Genomic DNA, 18736 nt, shown 5'->3' on the forward strand with positions numbered 1-18736 from the left:
ACACATGTGTATATGTGACCGACCGCCTTGATTCGGTCAAATGTAGATACATTTGAAATTGTGTTTTTTTTTACTTTGGATAAAAGCAGACATACAGAGCTACAAAATGGTATATCATACACTACATTTGAGTAATTCTGCTTTGAAAGTTGATAAACTTGTTACTTCACTTTTGAGAAAATGGACTTTGAATGTTTTGGTTACCTACTGGAGACCTCTGTCTACACCCATTCAGTATCGTTCCCACCCTCTTAAGCTTTAGCACCACCCATCTCTTTAAGGGTTGATCCGAGTTCTGTCCTAACAACAACAGTCAAGCACTCAAGCTAACTGGCTAACATGAGAGAACTGTTCACTGACCATTTTACTCACACTAGCAGAGCTGGTTAGGCTGTTTTTATGTTATCCAGAGTGTTGGTGACTGCAACTGTGCTGCTGGCAACAATTTGCGCTTTTTTGCCAATGTTTATTAACACCGGCCATATTCAACAGGTTGAGTGTTCGTAAACTCGTCAGTTATTCTGCGCTCTGGCACACTCTGACGAGAGTGCTCTGAAATCGGAGTAGATAGCTAGAGCGAATTTACCAACTACGCATATCAAGAGTTGTCACAGTGACAATCTATTGAAATAATTACTTACATAGTGGAGTCGTTTTGTTACGACATAGCTAGCTAGCTAAACAAGGAAACATAATCCCAACTCATGATGTTATTACCCTGCATGAATCTGCAACCAGGTTCAATGTTAGCTAGCTAAAATTAGGCTATAACTCGCAAAGCAAATGGCTCAGATACGAATAATAAGATCATACACGTAACGTGAGCGAGCCAGTTAGCTAACGTTAGCTAGCTACCTAACACTATACTTTGAAGTGATAACGACTGTCAAAATTAGAAATGTGTAATATCTGAAAATGTAGCTAGCTAAACTATCTTACCTTAGCTATGATAGACAGGATTACCTACACATACTGACCAGCTCATATAGACAGAAGCGTGTATATTATGCAGTCCAATCTGAACTCATTGTCCTCTCTCAGCATGTCAAGCACACTCATTATCTCAGCCAATCATGACTAGCGGGAAGGTTGCTACCTTTCTGTAGCTAAACCAACTAGGCTCGTAATTTAATACATTTTATTTGTATTTACAGATGGCATACACATCTGTTATTAAGGCACATGCAGGTTCACATGTTCCAGATGGCATTTCTTTACAAAATATGAAAAAATGCATTCAAATTTTTTTAAACGTGTACGTTCAAATGGGGGCTCTCTTGTGAAGTGGTGACCCGCGACATATGCCTAGTTTTCTGAAACGAGTCAAATATGTGCACCACATCATTCATTGCCCTTTCTCGCTTTGCTGTGGGTGCCTGATGTGCCTCTTTCTACCATTCACTCATATGGTGAGGGACTGAATCTCATTGGTTCAACTGAAATTGCTTGGCCTTGCCCACATAGGCAAAAATGTAGGGGGAATGGCGCAGCACAGCTTCCATTAAAAACTACCTTTCAAACTAGGGATTTCGTGGCTAATTGATGTTAAACATTAATTCTGCTCATAGATTATGCATATATGAACTACACATCGACACATCCAGCCCAAAGCGCGATGTTTAAAAAATACCTAATAGTCACCAATTTTCCAGAGCATAAAGCAAGCTAGCTAACTTTATTATTAGCAATGTTAGCGAGCTTATCAAGCTAACTAAAATTTTATTGGTTGAAGAATTGTTCCAACTTCAAAAGCACTTGAACACAATCATATCGGACCATTTGAAGCAAGCACCATTGGTAGCCATTACAACTATGAAGCATTTTTAATAAGATTCTACCAACTTTGCACAACTTTTAGGGCAACATATCCATTGTTCTTGTCCAAAATGCTCAAGTTCAGTAAATTTGTTTAAGAATCATTGATGGACAGCTATCAGGACCCGGTTACGAACCCGGGTCTCCGGTGTGAGAAACAGTCACTTAGCCACGAATAGTCGGCAGAACCCAGAAGATGAGGCAGACACAGCAATACTTGAGAGGGTGTTTTAATAAAGTAAAAAGGAAAGTTCTTCAGGCAAAAATACAACTCCACAAACGTCAAAAGTAATTCCAAGAGAACAAAGGTAATCCTCCAAGTCAAAAAGGTAAATCCACAAGGTGGTAGGTACAGCAGAAAAAAGCCTCAAATACTCAAAAAGAAATAAACAAGAACAAAAACAGAGTTCCACAAGAGAGTCCAACTGGAGCAACAAATGTTCACAGCATCACTGGGGCTGGGTGCTAACATTCAAACACAGAGCAAAGAACTGAGGAAAACTAAGGGTTTAAATACAATCAAGGGAAACGAGGCACAGGTGCAAATAATAACTGGGAACAAGGGAAAACAAAAGGGTCAAAAAGCACAATGGGGGCATCTAGTGACCAAAACCGGAACAACTCTGGCCAAATCCTGAACAGACAGCAATGTAAAAAATCTCTGATTTCGAAGCAAATTTAAGTCAGGACTGAGACTAGACCACTCAGGATCACTCAATACGTCTTGGAAACCCATTCAGGTGTGTCTTTGTTATTAAAATGTGTGTAATCATCCAGCAAAAAAATAACTACATCCCAGTGTTAAGGTTTCATTAAACTGAGGCCGGCTTTCCTCTAACTTTTTACCCAGGCTTTGCTTCTTTCATATTTCTTTAGATCCTGACAAACTCCCCAGTCCCTGCCTGTGACAAGCATACTCATAACATGATGCTGCCACCACAATACTTGAATTTGCAGAGCTTTCTCTTTCAAATTACATTTTGTATTTCACAATGGGATTTCATTCCCGGAATTCCCATAACTTGAAGTAACCAAATCATAAAACATATTTTGCAAAACAGACCGTAAAAAGAGTGAATTGGGTGCGGCCTCATCCTGCCTGAAAAAGCCACTCTCCCGCACACTGACAATTTTAGTTTCTCTTTCTCATTGAAGACAATTCTTGCTCTATCCTACTGTGACTGGTTCTCTGTTTTTCCACTTAAAAGTTTACAGGCCACCCGCAAGGCTTATCGCTGCCAAACGTGAAACTTCGGACCCAGTCATGAGGCAGAGTAGTAACCGTATTACTTGTAGAAATGTACTTTTCTACCTTTGCTAGCTGGCTTCACCACTAGCTATTGGGACTCAGTTAGCCCACACTGCACTGTTCATGCTAACTTGGCTAGCATGCTGCAAGGCAAGATAACCAGGTTATTCTACCTGCTACACGGTAGTACTGCACGTGTAGAAATCTCTTTACCTCAGTCTCCCCTCCTGCTAGGTAGCTACATTGCGAGCTAGTGTGACTCGGTTAGCCCAGGCTAACTCAGCTAGCTAGCTGCAGGTCAAGCGAACCACACAATTCTACCTGCAACACTGTAGCATTGCTATCTTTCCCCTCGCCTAGTTTTAACCCGTGTTAATTCACCGGTACTAACTAGACCGTCTACCCAGCCACACAGATCTTCAAGTCGTGGGAGTAGGCTAACCTGAAGGCTTATGCTATCCTAGCTCAACCCCTTCAGTTAGCACTGAGCTAGCTACAGTACACCTCCAGGTAGCTGCTAGCTAGCTAACACGTTTCAGCCTCATTGCTATAGCATTCTCTACTGTGCTAATCACTGCTAGCCCTCAGCCGCAAGGCTTTTTTCTTCACACTGGCTACCGCTACCCGTACCCAAAACGAGCTTAGCTCAGGACATGAATTACCACGTTATTGTGCTTTCGGTTCTACAATTGCTAGGAAGGATTATCACCTTCTGTGCATTGTGTGCTTGGGAGGGAAACATGCCAAGGTGGCACTCAAGGACTGAGTCCTACAAGTGCTGCATGTTGCTAACTGAGGTAAAACGGGCCTCTCTCGGTAGCCTGGTTCGCCTCTGAGCCACTAGTGGGAGCTGTAGCTCTGCTCCCATGACCAGCTGGGATGAGATCATGGATAACCTTAATTCCTCCCTCTATCAGTCCGACGATCCCCTCTCGGGGAAGGCAAGCTAGGGGTCAATGAGGATGATGGCGAGATTAACCTTGCCAGTCTCCTTGAGGCGACAAGGAGGTCGACCAGGTCCCACCCTCTCAGTCCTTTAGATGGTACAGCCTCGAAGACAGAGAAGACGCCATTCCTCCACTGGAGTTTGGGTTCTTTGATGTCTGTAGGCGAGCCGTGACCAGATCGAGTGGCCGGATCCCCTGGGGAACAGAAACCGAGAATGGAATCTTTATGATGGGAGGAGACTTTCCTCTAGTGCAGACCGAGTAAAGCAACTGCTACCTGCAGTTGCAGCTTGCCTATGGTAAGCTAAGCACTTGTGAGATACGCCCCTTACTGAAAAAGTGCTGGCTAAGCGCATAAGCTTAGACATGCACAACATGGAGGAATCCAGGCCACCAGGCTTACCTGACTGAACTATTGGACGAGGTGGGGAGATGGCTGCATTCAGATTGGGAAGAGATCTGTAATATCACAGACCTCACCCTCCGTGTCTCCCGCACTGCTATCCAAAACTGTGGTCATACCATGACCTTAGCAGTAGTAGGCGAAAGGGCCCTTTGGTTAAGCCTATTCAGCTGAACAGACAAAGAAAAGTTAGACCTCCTCTTTGAGCCCACTGTCACGACATAAGGCAGAAGTGTGAAATGCGTAAACCACAAGGCGAAGACTTTAACTTCTGCCTGCCCCACAAACCCGGGCCTCATGGCAGCCTGTTGATCAATGCATGTCGTCCCTGCCACCCGGCTGGCCTTAGGGGATCTAGGGTGCAGTCCTTACGGCAGTGGAAGATAATGCGCAAAGCAGACTGCTCCCTGCCCTATCCTATCTCTTCGGGTTTTAATGTCCCTCCCCACTACACGTTTTGCAACACTGGGGAGGCACGGGGACATTAGGTTATGACTATTCTCTGTGCTGCATCCCACTTCACATCCTTGCTGACTCGAGAAAAGGAGGAGACACATTTTTCCCCAGTGTCTCTCCTCCCTCAGGCTCTCCCCCCAGTGCATTTTTGGGTTCCCAGCCAGGGGCAGCTGTCATCATGTCTGCACACTCTCCGGTCTCTATGACTTGGTTTAGGAAGTCGAACTGCCATTAGCCATCTTCTTGTGAACCCTTTTTCTCCTCTTGCCATAGGGACGTTTTTTTTTTGCCTTTGTTCGCACAGAAACAATCTCAGTCATGCAGAATGATAATCCAGAACCGCGGCACCCCTGCTTCACTGCTAGGGGCACCGTCTCTCCATATGTTCTGGCACAGGAACCTTAAACCCTGACCCCCTCTAATCGGGAATAGGGTTCAAATCAAATCTACAACAGGTGTAGACTTTGCAAGCCCTTTCCCAACAATGCAGAGTTAAAAAGTAAGAACAAAACAAATTTCTCAATAGAAAGAAAGTTACAATAATGAGGCTATACACTGGTACCAAGGCAATGTGCAAGGGTACACGGTAGTTGAGGTAACATGTGCATGTAAGTAGTGGTAAATGTTACTAGTCAATCAGGATACATAGTAGCAGCAGCACATGTAAAGAGTGTCAGTGTAGTATGTGTGGTTAGAGTTTGCATAGAACCAGTGCAAGAGAGTCAGTGCAAAAAAACTAAAGAAAGGGTGGGTCAAAGTAAATAGTCAGGGTAGCCATTTGATGAACTGTTCAGCAGTCTTATGGCTTGGAGGTAGAAGCTGTTGGAGGAGCCTTTTAGTCCAAGACTTGGCGCTCCGGTACCGCATGGTTTGCGATAGCAGAGAGAACAGTCTGACTTGGGTGGCAGGAGTTCTTGACAATTTTGAGGGCCTTCCTCTGACACCGCCTGGTATCAAGGTCCTGGATGGCAGGGAGCTTGGCCCCAGGGATGTACTAGGACGTACGCACTACCATCTGTAGCGCCTTGCGGTCGGATGCCGAGCAGTTGCTATACCAAGCGGTGATGCAGCTAGTTAAGATGCTCTTAATGGTGCAGCTGTAGAACTTTGAGGATTTGAAGCCCCATGCCAAATCTTTTCAGCCTCCTAAATGGGGAAGAGGCGATATAGTGCCCTCTTCATGACTGTGTTGGTGTGTTTGAACCATGCTAGGTCCTTAGTGATATGGACACTGAGGAACTTCTCAGAAGTTCTCGACCTGTTCCACTACAGCCACATCGATGTGAATGGGGGCGTGCTCAGCCCTCCGTTTCCTGTAGTCCACGATTAGCTCCTTTGTCTTGCTTACATTGAGGGAGAGGTTGTTGTCCTGGCACCACACTGCTAGGTCTCTCACCTCCTCCCCATAGGCTGTTTCATCGTAGTCAGTGATCAAGCCTACCGCTGTTGTGTCATAGGCAAACTTAATGATGGTGTTGGAGTCGTGCTTGGCCATGCAGTGATGGGTTAAGAGGGAGTACAGGAGGGGACTAAGCACACACACCTGAGGGGTCCCCGTGTTGACGGTCAGCGTGGCAGATGTGTTGTTGCCTACTCTTGATTTTCCCATGATGTCAAGCAAAGAGGCACTGAGTTTGAAGGTAGGCCTTGAAATACATCCACATGTACACCTCCAACTGACTCAAATTATGTCAATTAGAATCTTCTAAAGCCATGACCTCATTTTATGGAATTCTCCAAGCTTGGGCTCATATATAGGCCAATGCTTATACATAATCTCTAATATGCATATGGTGTTTTGAATTAATCATCACCTTTTAAAGTGCTGTCCATTTTGTTGTGTTTGGCTTTGAAACAACATCCACAATGACCCTGTTTTCCACTTTAAAAAAATGTTAATCCCTTTTTCTCCACATTTGTGGTTTCGCTGCAACTCCCGTACGGACTCGGGAGAGGTGAAGGTCGAGAGCCGCACGTACTGCGAAACACAACCCAACCAAGCCGCACTGCTTCTTGACACAATGCCCACTTAACCCGGAAGCCAGCCGCACCAATGTGTCGGAGGAAACACTGTGTGCACTGCGCCCAGTCCACCACAGGAGTCACTAGTCCGTGATGGGACAAGGACATCTCTGCCAACCATGCCTTCCCCTAACCCGGACGATGCTGGGCCAATTGTGCGCCGCCCTATGGGTCTCCCGGTCGCGGCCGGCTGTGACAGAGCCTTGACTCAAACTCAGAACCTCTAGTGGCACAGCCAGCAACTGCTTTGCAGTGCCTTAGACAACTGTGCCTTCCACTCAGTTTCAACCGGATGTTGAACTTCTTTCTTCAAATTGATCAATCACAGTGATGTGAGTTAAGTGTTTCATGTAATTTTTGATTGCATTTGGTTAGAGGGACAATGGAGCCATGAGTATCAGGCCATTAGCGACCTGATGATCATTAGCGAGTTCGGTACAACCAACGCATTTCCAGAGTACATAAGAGGAGATTACTGTGACTCAACGGTCACATGGAATATTACTGAGGTCATGACTCATGACTGCCGGTGTGGCGGTAATATGGTCACCGCAACTGCCCTAGCCAGGCACATCGGTTTGTGTGTGTCAAGAACTGCAACACTGCTGGGCTTTTCATGCTCAACAGTTTCCCGTGTGAATCAAGAATGGTCCACCACCCAAAGGACATCCAGCCAACTTGACACGACTGTGGGAAGCATTGGAGTCAACATTGCCAGCATCCCTATGGAACGCTTTCGACACCTTCTAGAATCCGTGCCTCCACAAATTTAAGCTGTTCTAAGGGAAAAGAATCTCCATTGATTTCTCCGCTCACAAAATAATACTAAAGATTATGACCCAAACTCACCTATGAACCTGAACACAAAGATGAAGAGGAGTGTGAGGAAGATAAAGGCTGTGTTCCACACCCATATAGACGGATCTATGGCCGTGATGCCGAGGAAGACGAAGATGATGGTCTCTGAGCCATTTGCGAACACCTTCATTGCGTATCGTACCGTGCTGACTGACCTCTCGTCCATGTTTGCATTGATATACTTCTGACAGCAGATGCCATAGAACGTACACCTATGTCACAACAAGAAAGGAGTCACGTCACTTAGAATAGACTAAAACGCAGTAGGTACTGTATATAATGGTATGTAGAGAGCTCTGCCATAGTTGACCAGAGTCAACCTCAAGGGGCCATACATGGCTCAAACATACATTCTGAGAAAAAGGTTTATTCGGCTGTCTCCATAGTAGAACCCTTCTCGGTTCCAGGGAGAACCCTTCTTGCTTCCACGTAGAATATTTTTGGGTTCTATGTAGAACCTTCTGTGAAAGGGTTCTACCTGGAACCCAAAAAGGGTTATACTATGGGGACAGCTGAAGAACTCTTAGGTTCTAGGTAGTACACACTTAGAGAAAAAAAAGAGCTATGTAACTGAAATACATTTTGTATCTAAAACCTAAGCCAAGGTAAGTGGAAATATCATGTTAGGTTTTCAATGGAAACCCCCTATTAGCCCCTGTAAAAGGCTAATAAATCAACAGAACACTCAGAAGGACTTACGACAGGATAGGAGATAGCGAGAGCATCTCGGCTGTGAGGTAAGAGAGGTAGCCCAGGATGAAGATGAAGCCTGGCTCGATGATCTGGATGTTCTTGGTGCATCTGGTTAGGAGCGAGATCAGCAGAGCAAAGACTACACCAACCAGGGCGCCTCCAACCGCCACCACGAAGAACGAGACTACACAGGGCAGAGGAGGAAGAGAGAGGAGGGTGATGAGAGACAGAGAAAAGGGAAACAGGGTGAAAGAAGAGGAAGAAGTGAGACAGAATGACATATGGAGAGGTAAACAGGGAACAAAGATACTTGTTTCATGAATAAATACAAAACATACAACCTGTTCCTAGAGAGCCGCAGGTGCTGCAGGATTTTGTCCCAACTAGCCACCCTACCTGACCAACTGAGCTAATTGATCAGTTCAGTGACTGCCTAAATTCAACATACCTGGTCTTTCAGGTCGGTTAAATCAAAAACAGCTCTCCAGGACCAGGGTTGCCTACCCCTGGTTTAGATAGATTACATACTTGATTACTTGTTGCATTATCCTAGCAGTTTGCTTCAAGTTGGCACAAGAAGCTGTTGACTACGTGACAGGGCTCTATTTGTTGGCCTGAAAATCTAACAATGCGTCCCAAATGGCACCCTATTCCCCACATAGGGCTCTCGTAAAAATTACTGCACATTGGACCATGGTCAAAAGAAGTGAACTACATAAGGAATAGGGTGCCATTTGGGACGTAGCCAAGGTGTGACGCTCTTACGTACTTATGCCTTTGATGATCTCTACAGCGTCGATTTTTGCCCCTCCAAGCGACACAAATGCATTAAACACATTGAACAGCACCTGAGGGAACATGGAAATAAAGATGACCGATCTGTCGTGGGGAGGTTAAGCAACCAAATTCATTAAACATTACAATTCATTTAATAAATTGTGTAATGTAATCCATTAGATTACAATTGTTTTATTGGTCTATTTGTACGTGATTGATGTTGTTATGGCGACCTACAGACAGACAGCATTCCCAGAAGTCAGTCATGTGACTGACTGGTGCAGTTCAGTAAAGGTGCCGTGTCTTGTGTATTGCCTTTGCACTTCATTTTTGAGGTTTAGGTTTCCCATGATGAATAGCATTACATTTGGAACCCATCAAAATTCTTATTTAACACATTACAAAAAGTGATGTAAATGTTTTTGCCAAAAAACTGTAGTGTAAACATTAACCCTGTGTCCCAAATGGCACCACTATTCCATATGAAAGGCATCTTCAGACTTACCCTATGCACATGGGTAACAAGAATGGTGTGTGTGGCTTTAATTAAATCCCAGAAAATACACCCACTGGGTGGCCTACCAATTTGATCAGTGAGTATTTAAAGTAATCCCTTTAAATACGGAATGTGATCTGAACAACATTAGAATGTAGCCTACGAAGAAGGCGTTCAGAATGGACATCAATGAAAGATAGCCATCAAAACATATTTATCTTTAGTTTCAGAATCCATGCATAGAAAAGTGATCCATGCATAAAAGCAGTGATATTTAACTATATGCTTTGGGAAGTTTTCATGAACCCTAAGCTGCACATGGAAAAATATGGTTTTGCACAAAAAAAAAGTTTTTTAAAATTAAATAAATGGCCACATTCAGGTCTTCAACCCATGGTAATGTTGGAGAATTAGCATATAATTATAATATGGAGAATAGTGTACAATAGTATACCCTGGCCTATTGGTTGCCCTGACCATGGAACTGTGTGATCCCACTAGGCACAAACTAGTTGAATCAACATTGTTTCAATATAATTTGTCACATGTATTGTGTCGTGGAATCTACGTGTAAAAAAAAATCTACGTGTAAAACACGTGGATTTGCAGAAAGTCAACCAGTACCGTTTCATCACTCAACATAGACAAACATAGATCTTTGATGTTATATCCACTATCAGAAAAAAATACACTGGGCAGCACCTCCTACTGGAAAGTTGATCTACAGCTATCCCTATGTTCTACCACCCAGAGTTTTAACCTAGCCCTGCCCTGCTTAGCTTTGACGTCTGTCACCGACTACTACCAATGTGCTATTGTGAGAATGATTGAGAGATCTCCACTAAATACATTCACTGTTGCTATCAAAGTAATTCTAAAAGGTTGGTTTTTAACAGAGCAAATAATAATAATAACACATTGAACTTATATAGCGCTTTTCATAATAGAAATCTCAAAACGCTTCATAAGCAAAGAACAAAACAATATATCATGACAGGTCAGGTCAACCAACTGAGGCCAAGACTTTGAATGCTGCATCCTCTGTTGATGGAGAGGGTCAGTTCATGGGTTGAGCGGAGGGAGCTGGACAGAGGATGGTAGATGATGGTGAGGTCTGCTGGTGGTCTTGTAGAGGGCAAGTCTGGGAACCAAGCCTGAGTCATATAGCCACTGGACTTCGCCTCTTCCACTCTGTGTAGCACGCACTTGGGCGATGCCTCGGCAGCTTTGGGCACCAGAAACCACACACAGTTCAGAGTAGTAGCCAGTCATCCTCTCTATAAACCCTTTGCCTCAACACTGTATTCGTCCATCTCCCATTCCTCTCGCGCTGTTCTCAAAATATCAGAAACTGTCAGACAGGTGAAATATATAAGCTGGTACTGTGTCCAGATGCATGAACAAAAACAGTAGCCAGCTAGCTAGCAAGCCAAAACAAAAAGGGTTGACCTGTCAGTCAATCTGCAATATACAGAATGTGCAATAAAAACTCGTAAAAATGGTAAATGTTGGTTCCAAAAACAATGGATAAAAACCTTTTGAAAATAACTAAAAATGTACACATTTACAAGAGCTCTGTCTCGGCTACTACCAAAGCGGCAAGGCAACTCCTTTAAATTAAATGTAACCATACTTTATACACTGAGTGTACAAAACATTAGAAACACCAGTTCTTTCCATGACACAGACTGACCAGGTGAAAAATATGATCCCATATTGATGTCACCTGTTAAATCCACTTCAATCAGTGTAGATGAAGGGGAGGAGACAGGTTAAAGAAGGATGTTTAAGCCTTGAGACATGGATTGTGTATGTGTGCCATTCAGAGGGTGAATGGATAAGACACCATATTTAAGTTAAAGAATAGGACTAACTTAATTTAAAGTTTTATTTGATTTAGTGCAATTCTTTAACTTCAATTTTTGGTTGAGATGGAGACATGAATCCTATATATAATTTATTCGTTTGTAGACAAACTGGATTATTGAATTGTTTTTGATTATCAACGCAACCACATATCAACATTTGAAGGAGATGGCTTAATCCTATTCTTTAACTTTTGTTTTTGGTTTAGTTGGAGACGTAAATCTGACATATTATTTATTAACTTGTCGACAACTTAGGCTATTTATTCGATTGCAAAAGTGAAATTGAATTTTGTTTGTTGTCAGCACAACCAAACACCAACATTTGAAGGAGATGCATGTTCTGTGCCACTGACTTAGCCTGCCTTTACTCCAGTTTTTTTACAAATTAATTATTGATATGCTGGATTCACATCTTCATCTCAAATTATCCAAGTATTAGAGACCTAGCCTTTAGATTTTAATACTTGTTTGCGTTGTCAACAAAACACATTTCAATATTACTTTTGTAATACAGTAAATAGCGTAAAGTTACGGCTCTCTAATGTAACAGCATTTATTCAACCTTAAATTCGTTAACATCCGTGGCCACATTGAGGTTACTGTAACTAAACGTCCTTATGTTATCATAGAAAGCATTCGTGTTCAAGATAGCATGAAAAGGTCGCAGGTCTGTATTGATCTTCACAATTGCTATAATAATCGGAGCAGAATCTCGAACAGCATTGATGACTTGCACTATGTACTTTTAATGTACAGTGCATTCGGAAAGTACTCAGGCCCCTTGACTTTTTCTACATTTTGTTAGGTTACAGACTTATTCTAAAATGGATTAGAAAAATTATAATTCTCAATCTACACACAATGGGGTCTGAATACTTTCTGAATGCACTACTCTCAACTGCAATCCAGGTAATTTGATTGTTTCTAGATGAAGCACACTGATAACGCATTAAGCTGTTGTATAAATACAAACTATTCAGACATTGTATTCCCATTTGAACGTTGTTGTGCTTTTACAACAGTGATGACACATTTAGATGATACCTAAACCCAAAATCGGACAGTTTTTCCATTGGAATTAAGTTGTACACATTAGGAATTCTTATTTTGGAGATGGGTGGATAAAGGTTTAAATCTCATTGATGAACGTCTCAACCAAATGTCCACCTTGAAATTAAGTGATTTTCCCAGTGGCCAAGTATTGCGCCATGCCTCAGGTTCAAACTGTTACGGCTTGGTCTGCGCTCCATAATGATTTAATTAGCAGACATGTCTTTTTTTTTTTTTACATTAAATATTATGAACTACTACTAGTGATCCTCAGCAACAACAACACGGATGTGACAGCGTTTACAGATGTAGCAAATGGAATGATACAAACTGTAGGCTACCAACTGAAGGGAACCTGATCAAAAGTAGTGCACTATATACAGTAGGACAGGGATATTCAAATAGTATTTGAGAAAGTCCAATCACAACAAATTTCCTAGGATGGTAAAAGGTCCGAATGGATATTGTCATTATCAGCGTAGTAAAAGAACCCCACTTCTCATTTTGCCATGTCTTGTGTGTGTTCATGTGATATCTGAGTGACTCAAACATTACAACAAAACCAATGGGGTGAAAAACATTAGCTAACATGGGCTAGTTGATCAACTGTCATAAATAGCTCTTTCAGGTCAGCAATGACTGACATGAGAGTAAAACTGTTGAAGCACTGCCAAATCACAAAATTGCAGCTTGTGTATTCCACTATTACACCTTTCAAGAAGAGTAAGTTGAAAGCGCTACTGAGTTCCAAAAAAAAAAAAATGTAGGCTGACATAGGGAAAAGGGTACAATTTGTGACGCAGCCTTAATAATGATAAATGAAGATGAAGATTGTGAGACTGACCACTGTGACGCCGTCGTTGAGAAGGGACTCCCCAAACACCAGGATGTACAGGACCTCGTTGACATGGACCTCCTCAAACACGGCAATCACAGCCACGGGGTCCACAGCAGCAATCAGACTCCCAAACAACAGCAACTGCAGAAGACCAGTGTCGATATCACCTACAGAGGCCCGGGGTAAAAGGTCTTATGATCTCTGACCTTTCATCTACCTTACACATTAACTCTGATTGAGGACCGCACAAATGCCCTTTTCAAATCATCGGAAAACTATAGAAGAACCCATATTTTATGTAGATCTGCTCTATGATCCCCCTGGTCAAAAGTAGTGCACTATAATAGGAATTTGGGACACACATTGGCTGCCTTACCCATGGCCCCGCCCAACCAGCAACCCCAAAGGGCAAGTCCCAAAGTGGCAGCGTTCCAGCAGGTGCCAATAACGGCGTAAACCAGGATGGAGCCCAAGTTGCTGAAAAACAGCTTGTTGGGCATGGAGTAGCCCGAGTCCAGGACGATCTGGGGCAGCAGGTAGAAGAAGAAGATGAAGGGCTGCAGCCTGAAGGTCTGCACCTTGTCTGCCCCGTAGATGATCCCGCCCAGGCCCCAACCGATGCAAATGAGGAGGCCGCTCTCCGGGATCACACTGGTCAGGCTGGGGATCAGCTGGAACACTGTTGGTGAAGAGAGAGAGAGTGAGAGAAACAAGGACAAGAGAGACACATTCAGAGATACGTAGAGTGAATGAAAGATATAGAGGGTCAGAAAGTTGAATGATAACAGAGCACTTTCAGACTCATATGTACACTACTTTACCATCTTAAGATTTCTGTGTTCCGTCTTACCTATGTAAATGTTATTGTGTCTATCCATTGATCATTTATACGCTGTGTGTTCTCGTATAATTAAACTATATTTGTACGGTTGCGCGTGCATGCTATATTTAGTCATCCACTGTAGGCAACCTACTTTTGTGCTATAACTGCTGGTACATTGGTTATTGCATGGAAAAAGCTATTGTTACGGTGTTACCCACTGTTTAGACAAATATGGTGATGCATTTGCTCTGGATAGTAAGTGACTTTGAAAATCGGCAAACGTCAAACAAAGGAAATATATTAGCTACAAAACAACGCAGCACGTCACAAGGCTCCGCAACATCAGGTAGAGAACGGTCTGGGATTGACCAACGGGAACACTTAATGGCATAGACAACACCGTTCAATCAAGAGCCTCTAACCTATAGCAGAGCGCTTTGGACACACCCACTCTGAGACCGGCAGGGTAGCCTAGTGGTTAGAGCATTGGACTAGTAACCTGAAGGTTGCAAATCCCCGAGCTGACAAGGTACAAATCTGTCGTTCTGCCCCTGAACAGGCAGTTAACCCACTGTCCCTAGGCAGTCATTGAAAATAAGAATTTGTTCTTAACTGACATGCCTAGTTAAATAAAGGTTAAAAAAAAAAATGTAATAAAAACCAGTCCGGGACGCAGCTACTTATACTTGTTGATAACACTGACGAGGGCTATAGTTGCCAGACAGTAGTAGAAATATGTTGAGTCTATTTATGGCCCAAATGCTATACAAAACACAGCTTTCATTCTCACTGGATGATATTGCCTGCTCCCTTCGATCTGATGTTTACAATAGACTTCAAATCCTATTATTCCCCTCTTTGTCCTGCACTCAGTTAGGCCTCTACATGTTCCCTCCCATGAATATTGTGTTGAATTATGAAAGTTAACTTTCTCGTTTGAAATGAGACGCGAAGTATACATAAAATAAGAATTTCTTCTTAACTGACTTGCCTGGATAAATAAAGGTAAAAGTTAAAAAAAAGAGAATTTCACCCCAAAAAAATACATGAAGATCAGAATCTAAGAACAAATTCTTGATTATGTTTTAGGATCATGAGTCCAGGCCACAGAGAAAGTCATTACAACTTTCATAGCCTTATCTGTCTGCCAGCATCGTTGTGAATACGACCAACTCTGCGATATATTCATTGACATAGTTTGTGTCTGTAACATTACTTTAAACTGTGGCAGAAGTGAACCCTGGATTTAGTCTGAGTAGTATTGTTTCCTCTTTAAAACTTTAATTTGATCACAACTGCTCTCCCCAAAAGTTCAAAACACTCAATTCAAACAATGCATCAATGATCATTGTCTAACAGTGAATCTGCAACTGTGTCATCTGATCCTCAAGACCCCTAAAGTTGACCGCATACCCATTTTGGGTACCCCAGCCACCAGTATTCGTAGGATAATGAGGTAGGGGGCTTCCAAATGGTACCACATAAGTCACAATTTGTATCCCTGACAGGCTGGACCCATGGTCCATTCCAGCCTGGCTGTGGTCCGATCCCGCCACCCCTGACTCTGGATGCGACCCATGGGTTGCTCCCACCTCCATACCCTCAACCACTAGGCCCATGGTGCAAGTCAGCAACGCTGCCCCCAGCAGCAACTTCTGCTTGGCATTTCACTAAATAAATAATGCTGCAAAAAATCTCTACTGTACTCAACCAAGGGCAGAGACTGTGTTTCTCAGTCTCTACTGTACTCAACCAAGGGCAGAGACTCTGTGTTTCTCCGTCTCTACTGTACTCAACCAAGGGCAGAGACTGTGTTTCTCCGTCTCTACTGTACTCAACCAAGGGCAGAGACTGTGTTTCTCAGTCTCTACTGTACTCAAATCAAGGGCAGAGACTCTGTGTTTCTCCGTCTCTACTGTACTCAACCAAGGGCAGAGACTGTGTTTCTCAGTCTCTACTGTACTCAACTCAAGGGCAGAGACTGTGTTTCTCAGTCTCTACTGTACTCAAATCAAGGGCAGAGACTCTGTGTTTCTCTGTCTCTACTGTACTCAATCAGGGGCAGAGACTCTGTTTCTCAGTCTCTACTGTACTCAATCAAAGGCAGAGTCTCTCTCTGTTTCTCAGTCTACTGTACTCAATCAAGGGCAGAGACTCTCTCTCTCTCTCTCTCTCTCTCTCTCTCTGTGTTTCTCAGTCTCTACTGTACTCAGCCAAGGGCAGAGACTGTTTCTCTGTCTCTACTGTACTCAATCAGGGGCAGAGACTGTGTTTCTCAGTCTCTACTGTACTCAATCAGGGGCAGAGACTGTGTTTCTCAGTCTCTACTGTACTCAATCAGGGGCAGAGACTGTGTTTCTCAGTCTCTACTGTACTCAATCAGGGGCAGAGACTGTGTTTCTCAGTCTCTACTGTACTCAATCAGGGGCAGAGTCTCTCTCTCTCTCTCTCTCTCTCTCTCTCTCTCTCTCTCTCTCTCTCTCTCTCTCTCTCTCTCTCTCTCTCTCTCTCTCTCTCTCTCTCTCTCTCTCTCTCTCTCTCTCTCTCTCTCTCTCTCTCTCTCTCTCTCTCTCTCTCTCTCTCTCTCTCTCTCTCTCTCTCTCTCTCTCTCTCTCTCTCTCTCTCTCTCTCTCTCTCTCTCTCTCTCTCTCTCAGCCAAGGGCAGAGACTGTGTTTCTCAGTCTCTACTGTACTCAAAGGCAGAGTCTCTCTCTGTTTCTCAGTCTACTGTACTCAATCAAGGGCAGAGACTCTCTCTCTCTCGCTCTCTGTGTGTTTCTCAATCTCTACTGTACTCAAAGGCAGAGACTGTGTTTCTCAGTCTACTGTACTCAATCAAGGGCATAGACTCTCTCTCTCTCTCTCTGTGTTTCTCAGTCTCTACTGTACTCAAAGGCAGAGACTCTCTCTGTGTTTCTCAGTCTCTACTGTACTCAATCAAGGGCAGAGATTACTATGCCACTCTCAAGGAGGAAACTTCATACTAATCTGTGCTTTCAAGCCAAGTGAGAAGTTTTTACATTTGGTGTGTACTTTCAGTTCATTGTTTGCCTGGCCTCAGAGAGGTGTTTCATGCCCACATTCTCACGCAGGTGTGTGTACATGGGACAAGAAATCTGTGGATACGTATTTGTATGTTAACGTAATTGATATAGTGCACAACAGAAACGTATCAAGTAGTATACAATGGCATGTATTTGTGATGAGAACACTATTCTGGTGAACTCCATAGTGACGATGTTGTTTGGGTCCGGAGGCATCATGACATTATTTAGGATATGTGTTTTATTTCCTTAAAACCACACTGTCACTGGACAGTCAATCAGCATAACCAATAATATTCCTTACACAGGTGACACAGGTAATCCAACTGAAACTATTTTTTATTTATTTTACTAGGCAAGTCAGTTAAGAACAAATTCTTATTTTCAATGACGGCCTAGGAACAGTGGGTTAACTGCCTGTTGAGGGGCAGAACGACAGATTTGTACCTTGTCTGCTCGGGGGTTTGAACTTGCAACTTTCCGGTTACTAGTCCAGCACTCTAACCACTAGGCTACCCATAACTTGGAACTCTTTGCTATCATAGCTTGTAATATGTGTACAAGTGAATAAGTCATAAGTCAGTACGTCAGTATGTGTCAGTATATGTGTACATATAGTGACTTGTTCAGCAGTCAATGTAACACAGTGCTCACATAAGCCTGTTGGACTTAACAAGGCCTAACAGCTGGAAGTGTTGTGAAACTGAAGCCATTCACTTGAGGATGCATCTGCATAACCTGACCCGGTGAGTAATCTAACTTGCACACATTGTAAATAAGTCAAATGTTATTTTAACATACATTAGAGGCGGGTTTATTATTATCTACTTGATTTACAGGCAAATGTTTAACTCCATGGCTAAATAGGGTGGGAAAATATGGCATGCATCAATTCACACTATTAGCCATGTAAATGAACTAATGTCCCAATGTATCATTTTAACCAGAACACAGCCTGCTGTTTAGCCTTTAAAATGTTAAACATGATTATGGCCTTGAGTCCCATGTTCCTCCTAGCATGTAAAAGTATGCCATTTTTAACACCTGATTAGAAAGGTTCAGTCTTGGAAAGGTTAAACAAATGGCATTTTTGTGCCTGAAGTTGTAGACACACTACATATTCTTGTGGAATTGTATCTTTGCAGTGTATATTTAACATTTGCGAAGTTCATACCAGTTGCAATTGAGTTACTACGAGCTATAGCATTCAGGTGTTCTTTTAACCCTTCTGCGTTTCTACTACTAATGCCCTAAAGGCGACCTACAGGTTGACCTACAGCAACCTCAGAATACTCATGTGCTTTGTAATGTCCTTTACATTTTCATCATTGTGTAAAATGACCTTACGCCTGCAATAAAATACTTCTATAGCACATTTCCATAAGTAACCACTGCCA

At 42.9% G+C, this 18736-nt stretch overlaps 1 protein-coding gene across 1 annotated transcript in view; it reads right to left on the reverse strand.

Moving 5' to 3' along the window:
• Window positions 1–18736, reverse strand: part of LOC118399182 (sodium/hydrogen exchanger 3-like) — a 45121-nt gene that overhangs the window by 22997 nt on the left and 3388 nt on the right. Inside the window, exons 2-6 of the mRNA XM_035795048.2 lie at window positions 13849–14151; window positions 13479–13639; window positions 9213–9291; window positions 8450–8627; window positions 7742–7962 (exon numbers count right to left, since the gene is read on the reverse strand). Of these exons, the coding sequence (XP_035650941.1) occupies window positions 7742–7962; window positions 8450–8627; window positions 9213–9291; window positions 13479–13639; window positions 13849–14151 (942 nt within the window). The remainder of the gene's footprint in view (window positions 1–7741; window positions 7963–8449; window positions 8628–9212; window positions 9292–13478; window positions 13640–13848; window positions 14152–18736) is intronic.

Source organism: Oncorhynchus keta, chromosome 20 (assembly GCF_023373465.1).
Source record: "Oncorhynchus keta strain PuntledgeMale-10-30-2019 chromosome 20, Oket_V2, whole genome shotgun sequence".
NCBI classification, from domain to species: domain Eukaryota; kingdom Metazoa; phylum Chordata; class Actinopteri; order Salmoniformes; family Salmonidae; genus Oncorhynchus; species Oncorhynchus keta.